At 35.8% G+C, this 24,804-nt stretch overlaps 1 protein-coding gene across 1 annotated transcript; it reads right to left on the bottom strand.

Annotated features, from left to right (window-relative positions):
- Nucleotides 1–3,369: 3,369 nt before the first annotated feature.
- Nucleotides 3,370–24,768, bottom strand: TDO2 (tryptophan 2,3-dioxygenase). Its single transcript, XM_056119113.1, has 12 exons — nt 24,636–24,768; nt 24,324–24,429; nt 22,270–22,360; nt 20,106–20,176; nt 18,688–18,815; nt 14,620–14,806; nt 12,370–12,477; nt 9,774–9,885; nt 7,814–7,871; nt 6,331–6,410; nt 5,621–5,711; nt 3,370–3,736 (listed from the first exon to the last, which is right to left on the bottom strand). The coding sequence occupies exons 1-12, from the start codon at nt 24,668–24,670 to the stop codon at nt 3,583–3,585; spliced, it is 1,221 nt and encodes a 406-aa protein (XP_055975088.1). The 5' UTR covers nt 24,671–24,768; the 3' UTR covers nt 3,370–3,582.
- Nucleotides 24,769–24,804: the final 36 nt, after the last annotated feature.

Here is a 24,804-nt window from a genome sequence, read left to right on the forward strand (position 1 = left end):
CCTATACTTCATAAGGTCTTATTTTAAATAGTTACATCAGTATTATGTAATCACCCAATAAGTAAGATTAAGAAAAATTCTAGGTATATTATCAAGTCAACTGTACCTTAATAACCCATCTCTTCATCACTTAGTGCCTCTCATTGTATAGATATGTCTCCTTCTTCCCTACTTTTCATAGAAGCATATCCTTTACATCTCTTATAATCTCCGCTTCTTATTGAGTCTACCTAGCAAACTCCTTGTCTGTTAACCTCAGGAATTTCAAAGTGTAGCCCACCAAACCCGAAATACTGAAAATTTGTCAAACTCTTTTAATATGGACTCCAGGTCATTCTGATGAATTTTATTATAATCCACTACATATGTCCCTTGCATTTATAATTCTGAAAGACAGTATCATCCTGTTAATTCAGCCTACATATTAAAACATTAAGAAGCTACTCAATGCTCCTAAAACATACCAACTCTTTCAAGTGAATTTTCATATTCAACTACTTTCTGCATTCTCAGCCTCAATTGCTGCTTTTTGAAGTAGGCATATACTCCCTAGTTCAAAAAGAAAGAAAAAGAAGAAGTAAAACAAATAACCACTTGAGGTTTTTCTCTGCACAGTGAAATAATCATATAATGATTGAAAGATATAAATTCAGAAAAAGAGCTCAGAGGTTGGGGCATAAGCAAAGTATGTGAGTCCCAAATTCTATCCCTGGCATCACATGCCTCCCTGGAAGTACCAAGCCCGCTCAGGGTAGTTGGTGCTGGTGCTTGTTGAGATTCCAGGACTGAGCGTCTCTGAATCCCCAGGCCCCAAGCACCGAACCTTCTGGCCCCCTGAGCATTTATGGGAGTGGCTTTGCACTGCCTGCCTGGGGTTCCCATAAAAATAATTAGAAATCATAATGAAATTCAAAATGTTGTATATTATGTCAACAAACCTCAAAGTAATGGCTAAATTAGGTAATGTTACAATGGTTTTGCATTACATATAAAATCGCAGTGTAAAGTTGACTGTCACCCCCAGAACCACATTTCAATAGAGACAAGGGTACAAACCAGCATTATCATTGTTCAGACATTTACATGAAAAAGAATTGATACTTTCTTTGGGGGGAAAGTCTTACAACTATGTAATTTAGAGTCGCCAAGAAACGTAGTTAAACTGAAAAAGTTAGCAGATTACAAGTTAGCTAAATCTTGGAAGATAACCTTTGTTTACGGTTTCCAGTGCATCTTAAGATTGGGCATGTTAAGAGATTTCTTCATTAGTTCATGAGAAAAAGAAAATATTATTATGTGTATTGGGTGCAAAAATGCTACTCAGAAAACACTTTTGTGTTCCTGTATTGATTGTAGCGCTATTCACATTCGCTCAAATCTGGAAACACCCCAAGTGTCCAAGAACAGATGAGTAGATAAAGAAACTATTGTGTATATAGACGATGGAATACTATTAAGCTGTAAGACAAAATCAATCACTTTACCACTGTGTGGATGGATCTGGAGAGTACTATACTGAGTGAAGCAACTACAAGGGGAGTAGTAGGCAAAAAAGAATCTCTGTCATACTTGGGGTATAAAGAAATATGGTAAGGGAATAACCAGTGAAGCAAAGCAACAGAGTATGCAGAACTGATTTTACCATGATGGGGAGATGGAGGATAGGAAGTGGAGGTAGGGGGGGCCTCTGAGATGTCAGAGGGAAACGGACACTGGTGGGGAATATGGTCTTGTTATATGCATGCAAACCTATCATTGACAGCATTGTAAATTATGGTGACAAAAAATTTTTTAAACTATATCCCCATCCTCATTATATAGATATAAATTTGGAACTTAAGTGAGTATTGGCTTAATAAGAAAATTAGTAGACTAATAAAGAACAGAGCCAGAACTTATAAAATTTGCCTGTTTTAAATCAGATATACCCTTAGCCATTGCACAGGTTGTCTGATTTTTGAGGTAAACAATTTGGGGGTTTTGTGCACCTGCATATATGCAAGCCCATGTACACACTGATGATTTTTCAGAAAGTCTTTTTTTGAATAATTGTCATTGTCACTGTCACTGTCCTCCCGTTGTTCATCGATTTGTTCAAGCGGGCCCAGTAACGTCTCCATTTTGAGACTTGTTGTTACTGTGTTTGGCATATTGAATACATTACGGGGAGCATGCCAGGCTTTGCAGTGTGGGTGAGATACTCTCGGTAGCTTGCCAGGCTCTCCGAGAGGGGCAGAGGAATTGAACCTGGCTCAGCCGAGCTGGCTGCATGCAAGGCAAACGCCCTACCACTGTGCTATCACTCCAGCCCAATACAAAAATAATACACAAAGCAATTATACATGATGTGGGCACAAGCTCGATACTAAGATCCTTATAAGTGAAATTTCCCATTGATACCAAAGAATTGTTCAATTCCATCAAGAACTTATTGCTTGTTGGAGATAAAAATTCTTGCTCTAGTTTTATTGTGATGGAGAAAATTGGGCCTAGTGGTGCTTGCTGACTGTTTTCAGCAGTACTTGGTAGACCATATGCTGTATAGAAATCGCACTGGGGTCAACCACATATAAGAGAACACCTGAACCCCAGTCCTGTTTATCTACACACAATGTATATTTAGATTTCTAGTAGAATCTTTTGGACTTATCCTCCCTTCTCCTAGGGAGAATTTAGTTATTAGAGATATCTAAAGATATCAAAGCCTGAGTTAGAAAAATAGACAAACCCTTGTTATGTCTAGTAATCTAATATTTCTTTTTATAAGAAGTGAACTGGGTTATCCCTTAGGCTACTTGTAACTTTTTTTTTCTTGGAAAGAGCATTTTTCTCTTTCAGGAACTGTTCTTTGTTTCTCCTCCAATCCTCTTGAGCATCCTAGCTGCCTCCTGGGCTTAGAACCCTGCGACTCTGCGAGTGTGAAGACAGGGTCTGTGTCCTCTGGGTTGACCCTTGGGGACTGCAGGATGCTAGGACTGAGATCCAAAGGAATGATCTACACCAAGGACAGACTAAAACCGAGAAAAACTGAGGACCCTGAAGGCATTCCAGGAATATAGAAATCAGGAACTTAATCCATTACTGTGACCTCATATTTCCCAGACTTTTCTTAATTCCTTGAACTATGGCATACTTGTCCAATCACTCCCCTCCAAGAAACTTTCTGGATATGTTTTTGTACTTGATTAAGAGCCTTAACAAATACAAGCAAGATTTTGATGGAAAACGTCTTTATAGAGAATAATATCTTTATAGAGAATAATACCTTTTCTTGCATAAGGTATTTGAATAGCCGCAGTTGAGGGTATATGAAGATACGTATCACAAGACACCGTATTTTTAACAGAAAAACACTATACAATGTTATAATTTAATCATATTTTTATTTGGAATGGATAGTTTTAATCATCACAAAAATTAGGTTAATACAACTATTTCCAGAATTGAACTAGAGAATCATGGTGTTTATGTATATACATACATATAATACATTAGTGTTTTTCTTTGGGTTTATGAAAATGCATAGAAATCTAAAAAAATAGACTGGGAAATCGATGTTCTTCATAGATTTTTGCAGGCGATTTAATCTGATTCATCACTGCTGAAGTATGAGCTGTCACAATATTCTGCCGTGTAAAGAAATTTATGAATGATTGGGTTCATCTTCGGTATCCAGTGTCGGGGAACCAGATATGTTGAAAGGTTAAATAAATCTACAAATACCTTGTACCTGTCACTGGAAAAAAAACATACGTACACAAATATTTTACATCTGTTGACATGAAATATAAAAAAATCCATCAATTTTATTCCTCAGATAAAAATTTTGCTACAAAAATCAATACTTAATATCTGTGATATGCCATGTATATCATATGTATATATTTAAGTACTATTAGTTTTAAGATAGCCTCATTTTAATTTCGTTTTCAAACTTGATGGATCTTATAGTAGTTAGGGTACATGCCTTTCATGTAGCTGACCCTTGTTCCATCCTTAGTTCCCTGATCATTACTGGGGCAACCCTGTACAGGGTCAGAAGATTCCCTCCAAACACTGTTGTAATTCATTCTCCTGCACTACAAGACCCAAAGTAGCACCACATCCTCAAACCCTGGCATTGATTCGCCAGCCTTGTTGACCAACGTTCAAAGAGGAATATCCTCCAGTACCCTCAGCACTGTAAGAAAGAAACATACTTCTCACTTTCAAGATAGCTCTCTATTAACTGCCATGAATTAATTTTTAAAAAAGTGTAATTTTAGTGTCTGAATAAATGTTCCTGAGACTGCTTTTTAAATAGCTCTTATATGTTAGTGAGAGCTATTTGACAGTTATAGTTTTAGAAATCGCTTACCCTGGAACAAAATATGAAATTTTGGGTTCATATTTTGTCTGTTAATTGCCACATGTGGGAACTTGGGCAGTTGTTTAAACCTTATGACTTGCCTTTGTGGAAACGTACTGAAAAAATGACATACCCACCACCCACTCCTGTGTTTGCTCATTTGTAATAACAATCTTTTTCTTACTTACAGAATTTATTCCATAGAAAGAGATACTGTGTAATGGTTGTGAAAATTCAAACCAATAGGTCTTAAATTAGCAGATCTGGAGATTATTCCCAGTGAAAGTGAAATGTATTAACATGATGAAAAATTGAAGCTATGCAATTTATAATTTAGTCAATCAGAAAATAAGTATAATAACAAAGGAAAATAAATATGAATATCTACTAATTTATGAGATGATTTCCTTTCCCAAAGGGTCTATAAATGTCTCCATTTTCTGAATTGTATTTTTATTTATCCATCTATAATGCTATAGATATTAAACAAGGGAAAAAATGTCCTAGAAATCTCACTAGTAAGTTTTAAGTTTTAAATACAGTCTAGGAACCTTTTTTGTAAATAGTGTGAATTGGCAAACAAAAGAGCAAGGGAAATTTTGTGCTATGAAAAGAAGTCTTATCAGGAAATGAGAAAGTTTTGTAGTCACATCATTCATCTAGCCAAGAGGGTATTATTAGAATTGATTAAACCATTAGAGCCCCAACTTGGATTAGAATGTGTTGAAGATATTTCTATGTGGTATAACACCTTTATGTGCTCACCAATGGCTAACGTGATCAGTGCTTCTCCTCAGGATTCAAATCAAGCATTTCCAAAACTAAGGATTTGCATTTGACTTTTAATTTACTTGGGGGCCACATCCGGTGGTGTTCAGGCCTTACTCCTGCCTCTATGCTGAGGAAGCTCTCCTGGCAGTATTTGGGGGACCATATGCGGCAAGGGAGATCAAACTGGGGTCAGCACGTGCAAGACAAGGTCCTCATGCTTGGTGCTCAGGGGTTACTCCCTGTGCAGTCCTGGGCTGGGCTTCTTTCTGGAGGTGCTCAAAGGACCATGCTGTGTCAGGAATCAGACCTGAGGCAAATCAAACGCTCCATCCCCTGAGCCATCTCCCTGCCTCAGCCAATAGAAAGACTTTCATCTTAATCACAAATGTGATGTCAACAGTTCAGATGGGAACAGATAAAAATGATTTCAAACACAGAGGGAGAGAAAAAAGAAGCGATTGCTTTGACTGAGAGTCACACAGACGATTTCTTTCAGCTCACCTCACTGTGGAGCGCAGGTACTGATAGCCCGAGGATCCGCCGGTGCCAGATTTGCTGCCCAGCATCCTGTGCACCATGCACACATGGTTATCTGGACAAACACACAAATGAACCCCATGGATACTTTTCTGCCATTAGTTGCACAAAGTCCTAGATGCAAGGGATTGGTAATGATGATTGCTTCGGAGAAAATGCCCCCAGCTTATCACTTAAGCCCCACAAAAGGTTTATATGGGAGAGCCAGCTGGGACGAGTAGGTTGCCTGGCACTCTGCTTGGCTCTGAGTTCATGTGCTTTACTTCATCCTTCATTGCTTTCAGCCTTGGAAACAGTTGGGGAGAATAGGGCCGCCTGAGGACTCTAATAAACCTGGACCACATTTACCATTTGGGGTCATTTCTTCCTGCACTTCAAACGGTTACTATTGGCTTTTGTAACTGCGTTGGCAAAAAGGTGAAAAAAATGTGATATTTTTTCTCACATTTTTTTCTGATTATCAAAAAAGGTACTTGATTGGCTTCTCTTGGAGTCTTAAGTACTGTACCTGCTGTGTATGTCACGAGTAAGTAAGTCAGTGCCTTTGCCAATCTGGTTTTGAGAAATGCAACTCGCCCATATTCAGGGATAGAAGGGAAGAGAGGAGATGAGGACAGGCTGAATGGAGGAGGGTGAATGAACAAGATGGGGTCTGGGGTGAGGCGGGGACTCACATCTCCATTTAGTCATGAGCGAATCTATGTCCATAAGAGACGTCAGCAACTGGAAGGGGACCTGGAACCGAGGCTCTTCCCTAAAGTACAAATCAGAAATTGATTCAAGCAAAGTGTTGGGAAGAACATGAATTTGCTGGTTCTGGAAACTTTTCCTTCTCCCCACCTGCGGCCCTTCGGGAATTCTCCACCTGTCCTAGTTTCTTCAGCTCAAAAATGTGGATGTTACAGTGTGCAACATTTGAAGAGTTTAGAAAATGCTGTATAATTTGTACCAGGTAGTGGCCAGAGTTGCTCCTAACATCAATTTTAATTAAAAGGCAGACAAAAGACAGGGAGATAGCTTGAAAAGTGAGTGTGTATGTTTTCTATGCAGGATGTTCAGGTTCAGCCCTTGGTTCTCCATGCCAACCTCCCACCCTTCACCCCCAGCATTGCTGCAGTGACCCGTGAGAAATTGCGCATGGATTCCAAACAGCAACACAAAGGTACACATAAACACTACAAAACATTTCCCAGTTTAGAAAAATGTGTAGGCAAAGACTTTAAAAATTAAAAATGAGAAACTACTTTTTGTATTTCCTTTAGAATATTCCCCCTCCCCCCGTTTTTTTTTTCATTTTTTGATTTTTTTGCTTTTGGGGTCACACTCAGCAATGTTTAGGTGTTACTCCTGGCTCTGCACTCAGGAATTTCTACTTGCAGTGCTCAGAGGACCATATGGGGATTGGACTGGGGTCAGCTGTGTGCAAATGAAATGTCCTACCTTCTGTACTATTGGTCCAGGCTCTATTTCCCCCTTTTATTTCATCTAATCATTCAACTTTGTACTTTTCTATTCTGGATACATAAGGTTGAGTGGCATACATTTAGGAAAAGAGATTTTATGTCACTATTCTAAAGAAACATTTTAAAGAGTTAAATTTTAAATGCAAGGAAATAAGCACAAAATCCAGTCAGCATAGGGTCATTGTGACTGTTTTTGATTTTTTTTCCTGTGTGAGAGCCCTTGTTCTGATAGTTGATTCACGAAACATAAAGACAGAACCTTCCTCCAAGTTGACCGGGAGTCTATAGGTACCACACATGCTCTAATGGTGAAAACAGTTTCACACAAAATTTCAAAGTAGTTCTGCAGTTCCCTAGGTGTTTTCACTTTATCCAGTTTTGATACTTCATAAATTGAGCATCGATGTTACAACATTGTTAAATGGCAAAACATATTTCGTGGATGCATTTCTGAGCTGCGTTTCACTTTGAGAGTTTTAAAGAATAGTAAATATTTTTGACTTTTTGTTCACCCACTACCAAGACTAATTTTACTATTTTAAAGCATAAAAATAAAATTATGAAACGATTATTTTCTAAACTTTTTTCAAAAATGGAATGATATTATAGACTGATTGCTATTTACAAATATTATACTGATACACTATATTTATATGCATTCCTCATTATTCAATTCTTTCTGATTTGTTCTTACCTGTAAAAATATATCATCAAGGCCCCTTGAAGAGCTCTGTAAGATAATCGTCTCTCACCTGCGAGATATAAATAGGCAACTTAAGACAATATTATTATTAATTTGTCATGTAATTATATCTCAAGTAATTGTTAAATATATTTAGAAATCAATATTATTATTAATTTGTCATGTAATTATATCTCAAGTAATTGTTAAATATATTTAGAAATCAATTTGAATGTTGGCTGCAAACATTTTGTCCCTTAGCATGAATTGTAAAACTGTCATATAAGACATAAACGTTATATTGAATTTTACAATAACTACTAAATGTATAATGTTCAATATATATTAAATATACCTTTTAATATACTTTAACTCTAAATATTGTGTAAGTCATATATTTATTATAACATACATATATATTCTTTAACATCTCAATATTTTTGATTGACATATTAGGAATAACTTATCAGAAAATACTTAACTTGCATGATTCATAATGTATATAGTAATAATAAAACTTTTCAACGAGATTTTTTTGTTTCAATTTTCTTTAATTTACTTAAAATTACTGAAATTACTGAAGGTGACTTGGCTTAAGGAACACAATAATTATAATTAACTGTAATTGGGTGTTCTAATGAGAGGTTTTGCTCTGCATGAGAACAAAATTGTTTTATTCTCTATTGAGGTTTTATAAAAAATGGGACCAACAATTTTCAAGCTTAAAAATTCAGTACTAATTTTTTCATTTTCCTTTATTTCTCTCTATTTGTCCTCCTTCCCTCCTTCTCTCCTTCCCTCCCTCTCTCCTTCTCCTTCCTTCCTTCCTTCCTTCCTTCCTTCCTTCCTTCCTTCCTTCCTTCCTTCCTTCCTTCCTTCCCCTCCCTCCCTCCCTCCCTTCCTCCCTTCCTTCCTTCCCTCCCTCCTTCCTTTCTTCTTTCCTTCCCCTCTCTCCTTCCTTTCTTCTTTACTCCCTCCCTCCCTCCCTCCCTCCCTCCCTCCTTCCTTCCTTCCTTCCTTCCTTCCTTCCTTCCTTCCTTCCTTCCTTCCTTCCTTCTCTTCCTCCCTCCCTCCCTCCTTTCCTCCTTCCCTTCCTCCTTTCTTTCTTCTTTCCTTCTCTCCCTCCCCCTCCCTCCACCTCCCTCCCTCCCTCCCTTCCTTCCTTCCTTCCTTCCTTCCTTCCTTCCTTCCTTCCTTCCTTTTTTCTTTTCTTTATTTGTCTGTGTTCTGAACTTACTCTGATTCTGTGTTCAGAGGACCATGTGTGGTGCTAGGGTCAAAATACACGTCAGCCACATATAAGACAGGCACATTATCTGCTGTACTCTCTCCAGACTCTAATTTTATTTGCTACTAAGCCTTGTACTTATATTACAATACTGAATTTTACATCATTTTATGTTCAAAGAGATTTAAAGATACTTTATAAATTTATTAATAAAAATGACCAGAATTATTTCTAAAATAAAAGCATTAAATGCAGATATTGATTATATTAACCCAATACTCTAGGAAACTAATTGCTATAAATTAATTTCTATAAATCAGTCCATAAAAATACTTTGTATTAATTATGCCCACAGCCTGTTTTCCTGGTTTTCTAAGAAAGTTTCTTGATTTTTGATGCTACCCTATGCTTCATAATAGTATTATCTCTTTTTTCTACATTTCTTGCAGTATTTAACATTCCTTGTTTATCTTCATCTCTTCCCCCCAATGGATTCTGAATTACTTGAAAATCAATTTATCTTCTTATCCCTCATGTCTTAAAGATTATGAAACATTAGTGAGGCCTTAAGATAAACTGGGTATTGAATACTGTTAAAAAGGTTATTGTTGCAAACATTAAAATAACCTTTGTTTCTCTAAGAAGAATGGAAATTTCCATTTTATTTCTCCCAAGTGTATTGTAATAGTTTGATATCACAACTATTCGTTACAGGAAAAGAATTCTTAGAATAAAAGTGCCGACCTTTACTCAGAAGGTGTTCATGTCGTTTCTCATCAAATAAGGACAGTAATACCTCTTTATGTTTCTGAAATTCAGCCATTTGCTCCTCTTTTTCCTCTGATTCCTCATTAGCCTTAATAGAAAAACTCAATTAATATTCCAGAGAGAGTAGTTCTTATTTTTAAAAGTATTGCTTGTGAAAAAAGATGTGTAGGTGAAATGTAAAAAGTTAGGGTTGGCATATTCATTATATCATTTAAGGTTATAATTTAAAGATTATGGCTCATGAAATCTTTCTCACATCTCTGGTTCAATTCTTTTATTTAAGTTTGAATTATTTGTCACACATAAATATTCTTTTCATATATATTATGAGAAATAGGTTAAGATGGGCAAAACTGGATATATATATATATATATATATATATATATATATATATATTTACAATGAACTAGGGCTGGAGCGGTAGGAAATTTGCCTTGCACGCGCCCAAGTGGCTGGCCCAAGTTCGATTATTCCTCCCCTCTCGGAGAGCCCGGCAAGCTACCAAGACTATATTGCCTGAATGGCGAAGCCTGGGAAGCTGCTCACTCATGATGTATTTGATATGCCAAACACAGTAACAACAAGTCTCACAATGGAGACACTACTGGGCCCGCTGGAGCAAATCGATGAACAACAGGAGGACAGTGTTATAGTGATACAATGAACTAATTTTAGACATCAATTATTTAACAAAAAAGTAAAGTAAATGTTAAGGGATTACTCCTGACTCTGCACCTAAGAATTACTCCTGGAGGTGCTCGGTGGCCATATGGAATGCCAGGGATTGAATCTGGGTCAGCTATAATCCTATCCACTGTTGTTATTTCTATCCATCCCAGAAGATTTTATATACTTTCATCTTTATATTTCTATTTAGTTGATATATGTTGATTCATTTTAGAAAGTTCTGATTTTTTTATGACCCTGCCTCTTCTTAATATTCAGCCAGTTCAACTGGAGAAAAAAATTAATTACCCAATATTAAAAATAAAGAACAAAGAGTATATAGTAAGAACATATATACAATATTGCCAATTATTATTTTATTCAGTAACAGACATAAGAAGTTGATAGAGATAAAATTATGAACAAAATTGAATTTTCTGATCTCATACTGTATATAATCCCTAGGAAAATGATTTATGAATAAATAATCTGTTAAGCATTAAATTGAAACTGTGTCATGCTAGAGGAGCAGTAGAAAGCCATGATAACCAATAGGGATAAGAAGTTCAAGAAAGAACTTTCTGAGTAAGTTTTCCCTGAACTAAGATATGGAAACTGTTACTGGTGCAAAGATATCTCAAATCCCAGAGGAAAACACATGTTCCTTTTCTTTGTATCTTTATATTGATGTCACCATTGTTTTAAGGTTGAAGATAAAACATGTAAACTTAATCATCAGCCACTCTACTATTTCATTCAGCCCACTGATGCTAATAGACATAGTTATGCTATGCTATGTCTGTCATGCTAATTTTCTTTACTTCAGATTTAGTTCTTGAGTTACCCTCTTTTACCAGTGATAAAAGCAGAAGTGAAAGAGAGTATAACACACTGAATATAGGAGAATCTAACTTGTGCCGGAGAACATACTTTGGAACCCAGGCTTGATCTCCAGAACTGCCAGGATCACTGCAGGGAGCAATTCATTAGCACAGTGAGGCCCGAAAAACCAATAGCAAAGTGAAGCAGAAAGGTTAAGTAACAGAAGTTCAGTGTTACATGGTTATTAGGAGGTGGAAAGGGCTGGAAAATAGCACACCTGGTAAGGCGTCTGCCTTGCAGAGACGAACCCCAGTTCGATTCCTCCGCCCCTTTTGGAGAGCCCAGACAAGTTACAGAGAGTATCTCACCCCCAGAGCAAAGCCTAGCAAGCTACCCCTATTGTATTCAATATGCCAAACACAGAAACCATAAGTCTCACAATTTGTTCTGAGTCCTTACTGGTGCCTGCTCGAGCAAATGGATGAACAATGGGAGGACAGTGACAGTGAGAGTAACAGGAGGTGGAAGAGGGACTTGAACCCATGCTATGTGATGTGTTTTCAGATTCCCTACTTTCAGCACTGATACAGAATTGAAAGAACTCTTTCAAAAAATGGAAAAGAGTCTTAGAGATAGTAAACGGGTGAAGGAGCTGGATTTGCTCACTGCTGACCCCAGTTTGACGCGTGCCATTTCCCGTGGCTCAGCAATTTGAAAGCCAAAGGGAACAAATATTCTTGGTTGAATGATCCTTTGAGAGAGTAGGTTTTTTTTCCTAGAATTGATCATAAAATAAAATTCTCAATGGAAAAGCAAAGTGGCTGTTAATGTCACTTAACGATCAGACAGAGCATTGTCTATAATTAATTTAATTTGAAAGAATTATTTTACACATACTAATTATACATAAATTATTTTACAGAATTATTTTATACATGAATTTGGCATGTAATATATTCTAAGCAGATACATTTGTGAAAGTGAGAATTTAATAAAAAGAGGAGGAATAAAAAGTCATTAAAAATAAAACTACTGCTAGTTCTTTTTCAGAAAATATGTATTTACTTAACACATCATAAATACCTGAATCCTTGTGAATTCTTCTTCCAGACCTTTGACAATGTTTTTTTCCAACTTCCCCCAGAAGTTAAATCCATGTGGTTCTAAACCTGGTGTTCTTTCCAACCAAGCCTTAAAGAAATATAATTCTTAAGGGAATATATTGTACACTTTAAAATATGTGAAGAACATTATAACTTGACAGCAAATTTTCATGATTTTTGGGAAACAAGCATTTGTGTGTAAATTTTTCTCTTTGCCTTAATTTCTCCATGGTAAGATAGCATTTATTTTCTTGAAGATAAACATTTAATGGTTGTGCTTTATTAAAGTATTTTATCATGGAAATTTTAATCTGTTCTACAAATATGTCAACATCTATGTGTGCTTTAATAAAATTTATTTGATCTCAACCACAATGGGATACCATCTCACACCTCAGAGACTGGCCCACATCCAAAAGAACAAAAGCAACCGATACAGGTGAGAATGTGGTGAGAAAGGGACACTTCTTCACTGTTGGTGGGAATTCTGACTGGTTCAGCCCTTTTGGAAAACAGTATGGACGATTCTCAAAAAATTAGAAATTGAGCTCCCATTTGACCCAGCAATACCACTCCTGGGAATATATCCCAGAGAGGCAAAAATGTATAGTCGAAGTGACATCTGCACTTGTTTATTCATTGCAGCACTCTTTACAATAGCCAGAATATGGAAAACACCTGAGTGCCCAAGAGCAGATGACTGGTTAAAGAAACTTTGGTACATTTACACAATGGAGTACTATGTAGCTGTTAGAAAAGATGAAGTCATGAAATTTACATACAAGTGGTACTACATGGAAAGTACCATGCTAAGTGAAATGAGTCAGGAAGAGAGGGATAGACATAGAAAGATTGCATTCATCTGGGGGATATAAAGTAACAAAATATGAGATTAATATCCAAGAATAGCAGAGATCAGTACCAGGAGGATTACTCCATAGCTTAGAGGCCAGCCGAGCATTCTAGGAGAAAGGGCAGCTTAGATAGAGAAGGGAGCACCAAATAAAGGGTGTTTGGAGGATCCTCCCAGGAGGGGAGATGCATGTTGAAAGTAGACTATGGACTGAACATGTTTGCCACTCAATGCCTCTTTTGCAGACCACAACACCCAAAAAGAGAGAGAGAACAAAACAGAATGCCCTGCCACAGAGGCAAGGTGGGATGGGGGGGATGGGTGTGGGAGGGATACTGGGATCCATGGTGGTGTAAAATGGGCACTGGTGGAGGGATGGGTATTTGATCATTGTATAATTGAAACCCAAGCACAAAAATTTGTAAGTCTACAATTGTACCTCATGGTGTTTCACTAATAAAAATTTTTAAAAAAAGGAAAAAAAATTATTTGATCTCAAGATGTTTTGTTTTTGGAACTGAAGAAATTAATGACACATAAAAACTAGAACGTTTTCTATGATGCAACTTTGAAACCAACTAACTACTCAATTTTTTAAGATACCAAAACACTTTTAAATCTAAAATTAAAACCAAACTCATGCAACTCTTTGGTTTCTTATATAACCTATATTTGGTATTGAAATTAATTGTGTGATTCTTTCCCTATATTTATGAATATTCATCTAGCATGATACATACATAATATTTTAAACAACTTCATATTTTCAGGACCCAGAAGATTAGTAAACAGAGAATATTTTGCTATAAAACAAAATTTACTTTGCAAAGGAGCAGGCTTTATGAAGGAAATAAAAATCATACAACCTTATTTAATAATTTACTTATGAAAAAACATAGTGATAATTCTTCAAGACTATTTCTAGACCTACAGAGAATTGAAGAAAACAGTCTGGAAATTTTAATCTTACTAATACGGTTTAATGAAAAAAATATACAGTTTGTATAGTTTTTCATTCTAAGTTTAAAAAAAGAGTCTCATTAAAAAGCTCATTGAAACAAAAGCTCATTGAATTGAACTTAAAATATTGGCTAACTAGATATTGCTTTAGTTGGGGTATTTAAAAAGATTGTTCTAATGATAAGATTATGATGTTAGTATTTTTATTACAAAACTATTACTGAAGTTTCCAATTAAATTTCTACCATTTTGAATATCTTAATTAGCTGAATTTAGGAATTTTATATTTTTATAAATTCTTTCCATTCTTAATATCCAATAAATACCATTCAAAATTTTTGAGTTTTTAAATTCTGATCTGGCACAACTTATAGGAAATACAGAGACAGACTTTAGAAATAATACTTGAGCAGGTACCTCCACTAGTTGCAGAAGTGTTTTTTCCTGCTCAGACTTCAGTAGCTGCTCATTTTCTTCTCCTTTGAAGTTATCTCGATAGTGTCTTCTATTGTATGGCACTCTCAAACTCTGGAGAACACCTATCTTATTTTCTAATAATCGGAATTGCAAACTCTGGAAGCCTGATGCTGGGGCTAAGTAATCTCTTTAAGAACAAACAGGTGAATGGGAGAGAAGAGAAAGGACAAGTTAGCAGAGTCTACTCTGTAAATCAATGGAATTCTTTTCTCCTGTGGTGAATGTTTGTCCGTTTTAATCTTCTAATCAGACACACAATAGTCTTGAGTAGGACCTCTGATTTGTCCTTACTGAAGCAAAGAAATAAGCTTCTAAAACAGTTGTACCTGTCGATCAGTTAAAATTGGATATATTGCTTGTAAAATGATTTTGATATACATGCTTTGGTGTGTTTGATGTATACATATGCATGTGTACACATGTGTGTAGATATACATATATTTGTACACATAGTCCATGTAAGTATATGTTAATGCATTTAGTGTATGTAAATATTGTATATATAGTGTATATATGTATATATTGTGTATACATATATACATACATATAGTGTACACTATTTGTATATATTATATAGTGTATATATTATATAGTGTATATGTAAATATATATGTATATATTATATAGTGTATATATTATATAGTGTATATATACATATATATGTATAGAGAGAGAGAAAGAAAGAGAGAGGGACATGTAAGTGAATGAAATTTTTCCAAAATAAAGACAGGTAAAAATTCAGCAATATTTCATAGTCAAGAATGCTAAGCACTTCTGTATAAGTTACTTAAATTACTTTCTCATATATTTTCATTAATCTCACTATTGTTATAAGCACCTTAAGATACTATAAGTAAAATATAGAATATTGCTTAGCCCAAAATAGACACTCAAAAATATTATTATTTACACAAACAGGCACATTCATCTATTCCTGTAAATTTCCTTCATCTCTGAGACAAAATTTCAAGTTTCTAAATCCACCAGGAAGAAATCTTGTTATATTTCCTTTGTCAACCATGTTGGATATATGCCATATTAAATCATTAAATGTATTTAAAGTTTTTATATTTTTCCTTTGGTTTGGGGTTTTTGAGGTCTGCTCCCAGTTCTGTGGTAGGGGGTTGCTCCCAAGGGTGCACAGAGGACTAGGTGATGCCAGGGATTGAACTGAATGCAAGGAATGTGCTTAAACTCTGCACTCTCTTGCTAGCCCCTAAATGCACTCAAGGCACTCTCTGAAAATTTTCTCAGGGGCTCAAGAGATAGATCAGTGCAGGGGTTAAGGTACTTGCCACACACTTTGTTAACCTCAGTTATGCCATTAGCATCACAGGTGTCCTCCAGGACTACCAGGAGTGACCCTGAGCATCAGTAGATCAGCAGATATTATCCAAGAAACAAAAAAAAATTTTCTTCTCAAATTTTAATTTGGAAAAACCACTGTATGTGTGTATACATATATATATACATATATATACACACACGTGTGTTTATGTATATATACATACATATGTATATCAACTTCTATTTATATATACACAAACATATATCAACAGTGTTTACATATGCATACACACCTATAGTATAGTTTTGGTTTTAACTTTCTGGAAATATAAAGCTACAATATATTGATGAATTTATAGCCAAATACTGATGCTTTTGTTAGCTTGTGTTATCTATCACTCCTTTTTATTTTTAAGTTTTATGTTTGTATACGATCGAATGATTCAGCACCTCCATGATTGTGTGAGAAATGCCAAGAGAGAGATAGCCACAAAAAAACTGCCTTTCTTCAAACACTCTTGAACTTATTCGCCAACGTGGCTTGGCACATGCCTCAGGCAAACGCAAGCAAACATCCGAGCTGGCAAAACAATGCAGAGAAGCCATCGAGGATGACCTCAAAGACAGGAGAACAGCGGTGCTGGTAGATGTGACAGAAGCCGGGAAAAGCATTTGTAATGCCTGCCTGTCCTTCACCAACTACAAGACCAAAATGACTGCCCTCCGACATCCTGATGAATCTATCACATCTTCCAGAAGGGCAATGGAGAAGATTGTTCATGACTTCTACTCAGATCTCTTTAATAGCCACGTCCACTTGCCCACATACCACATTCTGCACTATGGATGTATCGTTCCCAATGGTCTCCCTTCCGAAATTCAACATGCCATCTCGTCGGTAAAGAAACAAAGAGCACCTGGCCCAGACAAGATCAGGCCTGAACACCTGAAGAACTTACCATCAGTACTCATCAATACACTGGCTCGGCTCTTCACATGCTACCTGTCTGAATGCAAGGTTCCATCCCAATGGAAAACCAGCAAGACTGTACTACTATACAAGAAGGGAGACATACACGACATTGCAATTATCGCCCAATCTGCCTATTGTCTATCATCTACAAACTGTTCACTCAAGTCATCCTGAATAGGATTAGCATAACACTAGATGAAGGACAACCATGTGAATAAGCCGGGTTCCGAAAAGGATTCAGCACCATCGACCATATCCACATGATTACTAAGCTCATTGAGGTTTCTCAGGAGCTCAAGATGCCGCTCTGTCTAACGTTCATTGATTTAAAGAAGGCATTTGATTCTGTTGAGACGGAAGCGGTCATAGAAGCCCTAGCCAATCAGGGTGTACAAACTCAATACATCAGGATCCTCCATGAGATCTATTAAGGATTCACTACCAGAATCTCACCATTCTACAAAGAAGTAATCATCCATGTCAAGAGAGGGATTTGGCAGGGTGATACCATTTCACCAAAACTCTTCAGTGCCACCCTCGAGAACATCATATGATGACTGGAATGGGAAGGAATGGGAGTTAAGATAGATGGTCGGCAACTACACCACCTCCACTTTGCTGATGACATCATTCTAATAACACCAAACATCAGCCAAGCGGCACAAATGCTGACCGACTTTGACCATAAGTGTGGAAAGGTCGGACTACAGCTGAATCTTATGAAGACAATGTTTATGAGAAACAGTCTCGTTCCTGATGCTCGATTTGCTCTCAATGGAACCACCATCTCCGAATGCAACAGTTATATATATCTAGGTCGAGAAATCAACATGATGAATGACCTGGCACCTGAGTTACGCAGGAGGAAGAGAGTGGCTTGGAATGCCTTCAAGAGCGTTGAAAAAACAACTAAGAGGACAAAGAACCTCCAGCTATGAGCACATCTCTTCGATCCCACTGTTCTTCCTGCATTAACATATGCCTCAGAGACCTGGGCCCTACGAAAACAGGATGAGAACACTATTCGGGTCTCCCAAAGAGGAATTGAAAGAGCTATGCTTGGAGTATCACGCTTCACTCAAATGAGAGATAGAACCCGGAGTTCTGATCTCCATCAACGCTCAAGAATCAGGGATGCTGTCTTATTTGCCAAGGCATCAAAAATCAGATGGGTTGACACGTAATGAGGTTTACAGACAACCACTGGACTAGAGCCATTACTGACTGGATTCCACGGGACGTCAAAAGATCGTGTGGACACCCACCTACAAGATGGTCAGACTTCTTCGTCAAGACCCTGAATGATCGGTTTGAGACTCTGCATGTTTCTAGAACGAACAGATGTCATTGGGCTACGCTAGCACGCAACAGGGATGAATGGAGACGTTACTGGCACCCGCTTGAGTAAATCGATGAATAACGGGGGATCAAGTGATCAAGTGATGTTTGTATAAACTTAACCTCTTGTATCGAATCAGCAATTTTTTTCCATTTGGAAAATTGTTTAAAATCCTTTATAAATTAAAAACAGGCACATGAAGATGAATTGAAAGTAGCTGAATTGTATTGTGTGAATGTCCAAGTGGATGATTAAATGCTTCTTGATCACTCCCAGATGCTCAAGTGTTTGTGTGACAAAGTATGAGTAGGACAGAGTATTAGAATGATTGGTTACTCATGTTCTCCAATATTCCACCAGAATAAGAAGGTAAATATCACTGCATTAGGATAGAGCTTCAGAGACACACCTGAAATCATTGAAATCCAAGGGTGTCATTGTTTCTAGCACGGTGAACTGCTGTTCCAGTAGTTTGAGGATTACAGATACTCGGTGCATTCGAGTAACAACCTTAAGCATATTCCTTTCATCTCTGACCTAATGGTTAGAAAAAAAAACACAGAGTGAAAAAAGTTTGGCTTCTAGGAGTTATAAAATTTACCATAGCAACAATGTGTTCCTATAAGGTTGATTTTATTTTTTATTTAAAATTTAATTATGCTTTAGGTATTATGGTAACAGTAGTATTACAGTGTATAATATTGAAACACAAAGTTACTGCATTCCACCACTAAACTGCCCCATCCTCCACCATGTCACCCTTAGGAATGTTAGAATTAAACTGCACTTTCAATGTATGTTGCATGTTTAGGTAACTTAGATGCTTTTTTCCCATCTTCTGACAATGCCTAGGATATAATGCAGATCCTCACACAAGCAAGGTACCCCAACCAACCCTCCCTGGCCCTGAATATGAGATTATGAATTGCATGCCTGGAACAGCTGTAGAATCAGTATCATCATTTTTCTTTTCTTTCAAGACATAAAACAGCATGTAGACAAATGTGGAGCGTGTTTTGAACATGGTAGCTTGGATTACAAAACAAATGTTTCAATTTTCTTTCAAGGAATAAAGGCCAATGTGGCAAGGGGATCTGTGAGTCCAATTAAAGATGAGTGGAGAAATCTTTTCTTCACTGAGAGTGGAAGTTGTTGAAAATGGAAATGGCAAAGACAGTTACCTATAGAGCAGGACTGTCTGCGTGTGATTCTATAACTGGATTCTCAGACCCTCTTGGTGCAGAAACTCAGACGCAGAAGACCCTGTACTGTGTAGGTGTTTGGAAAGAGTGTAGGAGCAATAAGCTGTGTGCAAGGTAGGAAGGTGTAGGTCAGACTTTTACAATCACCTCCATTTGCTTCTGTTCTTGAGCTTCCTTGTCTGTTATTCCTCATTCCCTTCCCAGTCTCCTCTTTCCTGTTTTGGCTCTTTTCCTCCTTTTTCTCTCTTTTCTCATTTGACTTTCTTCATTATTGTTCTTATCTTCCTACAATCAAATTCACTACAATATAGCCCTGTTACCTGCTAATCAAAGAGTCTACATTATCTATCCCAGTAATCTAGTGTCAGTTATAACATCTTTTAAAGGGCAAAACAAAACCAGTAAACAAAGTGCTTGAAACTGAGATTTAAAAGGAAACTAAAGCAGTGGATAGTTTCCTGGCAATAATACACTAGAGAATAGAACTAAAATGTCCTCTCAGAAAAAGTAGAAATTAAGAAGTATTAAGAAATACTTCCACCTTTTGGTATTTTATCTCTATTATTAATGATATTTTCTACACATTCTCTCAATATGAAACCAATCTACTTATATAATAACTCACATGACCATTCTGAAAGATCTCTCGAACAGAATCTAATTCCCAGAGGATTTGCTTAAACCAGAGTTCATAAGCTGTAAGGAGAAAACCATTACCAGTTAGAATGTAATGAGAATGTTATGTTAATAATTATAACTAAGACATGTTTAAAACATTGAGAGAGAAGTATAAATTTAATCAAAATAAAATACCGATTATGCTATGGACCACAATTCTCAACCAAGTGCCAAATGGTCCTCCATGGGGCCCCTGTATATTTCAAGGGTGTCCAAGGTAAAAAATTGCATATATGAGGGGTCATAGCATCATACTGGGGGCCAGCCTGTCACACAAACAGGTCACAAGAAGGGAACAAAGTCAGAGCTGGCCACAGTGTGTTAAAGATTGAGAAACAGTGCAGTGGACAAAATTAGTAATAAAGGTATTTTAGCCTCCTTTACTAAATGCTTTAATTAGTTAGGCAAATTATCTACATGCTTGATATTCACTATTACATTGACTTCACAGCAAATAAAGTATATTAGGCTATAACACATCACCTATTTTTGACTTCATATGGAAGCTGAAAGTATGTGTGAAATCAGAAGAGAAAGTCAGCTTCATCTATAAATAGAGAAAATAGTACTCAATAGCCAATGTGACAAGTTTGGTTTCTAGAATTTTAACCTGTTATAAGGAGTTCAAAGTGTTAAATAATTGAAAATTTTGTAAAATTCATTTGTTTCTTTAGCACATAACACACTTTCTATGGTAATAAGTATTGTACATTTGGCAAAAGAAAAACAATGGATAAAAGTTTTATAAAGAAATGAACTAAATACAAAATGTTTTTTTATGATATTAGCATAGAAAATTGATCATCTTACAGCTCTCCAGTGAATTTTCTTTGGTGCTATTGAATGGCTAATCAGAGAACTCAAATGACATCTTAAGTTATACCTTAAAGTTATAAAGTTTTATAACCTTAAGATGTATCTAAGGGATTTTTTAGGTCTGTTTTTTGTACTTAGATGGAGACAAATCAAATATGCATTAGTTTTTATATTTATTCTTTTTAACCTTGTGTGGCTAGTCTCTTGATGTATGAACTATATCTGAAACTACAGAATGGAAGAAGTGTTCCTCTATAGTAAGAGCAGCTACTGATTGTAGTGTACTTATGAAGAGCTGTATGTTGGGCTCAGTGCCAGAAGCACATTTTCTTACTTCACAAGAAGGCTCTGAATGGAAGAACCCAACAATTATATCTATATAGTGGATAATTGTAAAGATGACATTATAAGCAGATTTCTAAATTTCAGTTTGTTCTGTTCTGTCATGATTCCTCTCTTATTGATTCTGTTTGTGGTAGCCACATAAGAAGATAAAAAAAGAGAAGTAATTTAATACATCAAGCTCATTTCTTTTCATCCTTATTCTCTTTTTACTCAAAGAAGTCTATTATTTTAGACTATTAGGGAAGAAAGTAACTATTGGATGATAAACTGGTTAATTAGATGGAAAAGATATACAGATGTCTAGCAGTGGAACTCTGACTATTATTAGCCATTGGTGCTCAGAGGACAATTGTATAAACCCAGCATTACTAGAAAAAACCATAATATTTTGGAGTCACCATACACATTAAGAAATGGATCCACGAATTTAGTGCACAGTCTGAGTTCAGAGATTTTTTAAACCCCTAAAGTTATGGACTTTTAGGTTAAAACCATTATGATTGGAAATTTAAAGAAAGAAAAAAATATACATTTAAGATAATATTTACATTTCAGGTTGTATCACTTTTGTACAGTATTATATACTTTGTCACAATAACTTTGGGTGATTTTTTTCATGATAATATTTTCCTAAAATTCCTAGTTGAAAAGTAATAGCAGCTTACAAATTATTTCTGAATTCCAAGAGAAAGAAAAGTCCATGAATTTAGGACAAAGTTAAAACCCTGCCTGATCCAATTAGAAGTAAAGTCAAAACAGTGAAGACAGTGAAAAATCCCAGAAGCAAGTCCTATGAGAATTATCTCATAGAAAAAAATTCTCAAGGATTTGTAACAAGGGTGATTTCTTGATCCTTTAATATCCCGTAGTGCAAAGAATTATAGCTTTACTCAGTATTGATGGGAAATGTCTGTAGAATTGGTTATTATACAACCTTTCAGGCCACTTACCTTGATGAGTTATAATAAAAAGATGTTCATCGTGAATTTTTTTTCCTTTAAGTTCACTTTGAAGTTCCTGGGCATTCAAAACTTTTTCCAACTTTAAAGAAAAGAACAGAAATTAAAAAAAAAGAAAGATTTGTAGAAACTTACAGTTATAAGAGGTATAACTTATTAAAACTGGTATATAATCATAGGGATAATGTTCTTGAAAATTGCCAAGCAAACATCTTAAATGTTTTTAACATAAAATAAGAAGAAATGATATTTATGTGAGGTGATGATGCTAGTAAGTCATGTCATGACAATATTTATTTCACAATATAAGTATAAAGTCAAAGAGTTGCATACCTCAATCTTTCATATTAAATATTTTTCCATAAATATAATAAAAATGATTTTGAACATAGGGGAATGGGTGGAGTGTCTATGTTCCTTGGTTCTGGTGAGATAGATAATAGGATACACCAAGATCATACATGAAAATACCATTATAAACACATTACTTTAACTATATTAATTAAAAAAAATTTATCATTAAAATCTTAAGTACTTATTTTTAAATATGTTGCCTAGTTTGCCAACTATAATCAAACCAACCAAACCAAATCCAATTCAAACTTCCCATAATTAAACAAAGCACAACTTTTTCTTTAGTGCCTCCTAGTTCATGTTAGTTATAGTTAATTTCAAAAGTCACCAGAGAATTCATGACAATTAAGTTTACTTAGACTTTCCCACTCAGAGTCCCAATCACCTTTGCCAAAATTTACCTCTTTATTTTTAAAGAGAAAACCAGAAATTCTGCCTTCTAGATCACTGTTTGACTCTAGAATTTTATACACCAAATAAAATAGATTTGCCTGGCTTTATACAGCTTTTTACAAAAAAAAATAAGTATTCTTTTCTGGTGTTAGAAAAACATATTCATAGTCTACTTTAAATTTATGAAATTTAACATAGTGTCTCAGTGTCTATCAAAACAAATCAAACAAAGAAAACCTGATATTAAATTGCAAGCCTTAGTTTCTAATAACATTAATTTGTGGAATACAATACTGAAAAACGTCCGTTAGGCTTTCAAATCCTCAGGGATCATTCTATTTTCTTTAAGCAATGAATCTTGTCTTAAATGGTAGGTTAAATTAATGGATTTTATCCTTTGGAGAAAAAATTACATTGGATAGGATTTTATCATAACAAATGCTGACTTATATATTGAGAATTCAGACCCTTTATATCTATTGAAATTATGACAAAGTGATAATTTTTATTTGGTTATAGATCTTCTGTTCTCTTTCTCCTTCCCCATAAGAACCTATTATAAGAAAGAAGATTTTAACATTTTTTATCAGCTCATTCTTAAAAATCCATTGATAAAGTCGCCAAACACTATAATCATTTCACTTCCTAAACAATCTATAAGACAAACAGGCTTAAATTATTTCAAAACAATTTCTAATTGTTTTGCCACCGTGGGTAGGACACTTGCCTTTCACATGGTCAACCCAGTTCCATTCTGACAGGAATAAGCCCGGAACACCTCCGGGTATGACCACAAAACCAATAGACAAATTTTTAAAAAAATGTTACATTGGCTAACACCCAGATAGATATGTATATTTTTTATCAATATTGTTTCTATTAAGTAATGATTGCAAGAAAACATGTGCCAAATATCTGTACTTTATTAAAAAGGGGAAAGCTGCATTCATTTGCATTGGCTTGGGCTGGCTCATTGGTAAGATTTTATATATACATATGTTGCAATGCTGGCCAGTTATCTGTATTTCATCTTAGCCTTTCTACTCTTCTGTCACATCCTGGTTTCTCTTTAATTACTTTCCCTGCCAGAATGGTGGATTTTCACATAGGCCTTTCAATTAGCTATTAGAAAATTTGTGAGAGGTGAAGCACAAATTTCTATCAACTAGTTAATCTTTAGGTCTAACAAACTATTTGGTGAAAGGGAAGAAAAATACCCGAAAAAGAGTAACCTGACTCGTAGCAAGCTTTAGCAACTAACAATGAAAGCTAAATCCTGAAAGGACTTTGCCACTTACATGGAGGTAGTTGCCATAGATAAGCCCTCCTTTGCTGGCTTTGTTCACCCCGGTTTGTGAATTGTCTCCTTCACTGCCTTCTACTGATAATTTCTGAGACATGAATCTGCAGGTTCCATGAAAGAGAGGAGAAAAAAAAAATTGAGAAAACACAATTACCTAAAATGACCTACGGATTTTTAAAGTACATTCATTTTTTAAGCAACAGAATATAAGTGACAGCTTTCCAGACTCTGAAAATTAGAAATTAAAGTATTTCTGCAAAGCCTTTTTAAAAACTAAGCTGTAATGAGAATAGAGATAAATACTCACCCCAAATTATTTCCGAAAAATGGACACCCACTCATGGTGGAAAGACACTCTTAGACAAGCAGGAATTCCACTGCAGAAGATGATAACGTTAATCTTTCAGATGCCCTGCTGTTGCCTTTTATGCCTCTGGTTTCCCCTGCACCAGCCAATCAGCCAGCCCTTGCACACG

Source organism: Sorex fumeus, unplaced genomic scaffold (genome assembly GCF_029834395.1).
Source record: "Sorex fumeus unplaced genomic scaffold, SorFum_2.1 ptg000039l, whole genome shotgun sequence".
NCBI lineage: Eukaryota > Metazoa > Chordata > Mammalia > Eulipotyphla > Soricidae > Sorex > Sorex fumeus.

What these genes read in the sequence shown, in the direction of transcription:
- TDO2 (XM_056119113.1), bottom strand. Translation starts at nt 24,670, where the DNA reads ATGAGTGGGTGTCCATTTTTCGGAAATAATTTGGG. An exon ending in AGATCTTTCAGAATGGTCAT is followed by an intron (nt 18,816 to 20,105) that starts GTGAGTTATTAT and finishes TCTAACCATTAG; the next exon opens with GTCAGAGATGAAAGGAATAT. An exon ending in AAGAATTCACAAGGATTCAG is followed by an intron (nt 9,886 to 12,369) that starts GTATTTATGATG and finishes TTTTCTATTAAG; the next exon opens with GCTAATGAGGAATCAGAGGA.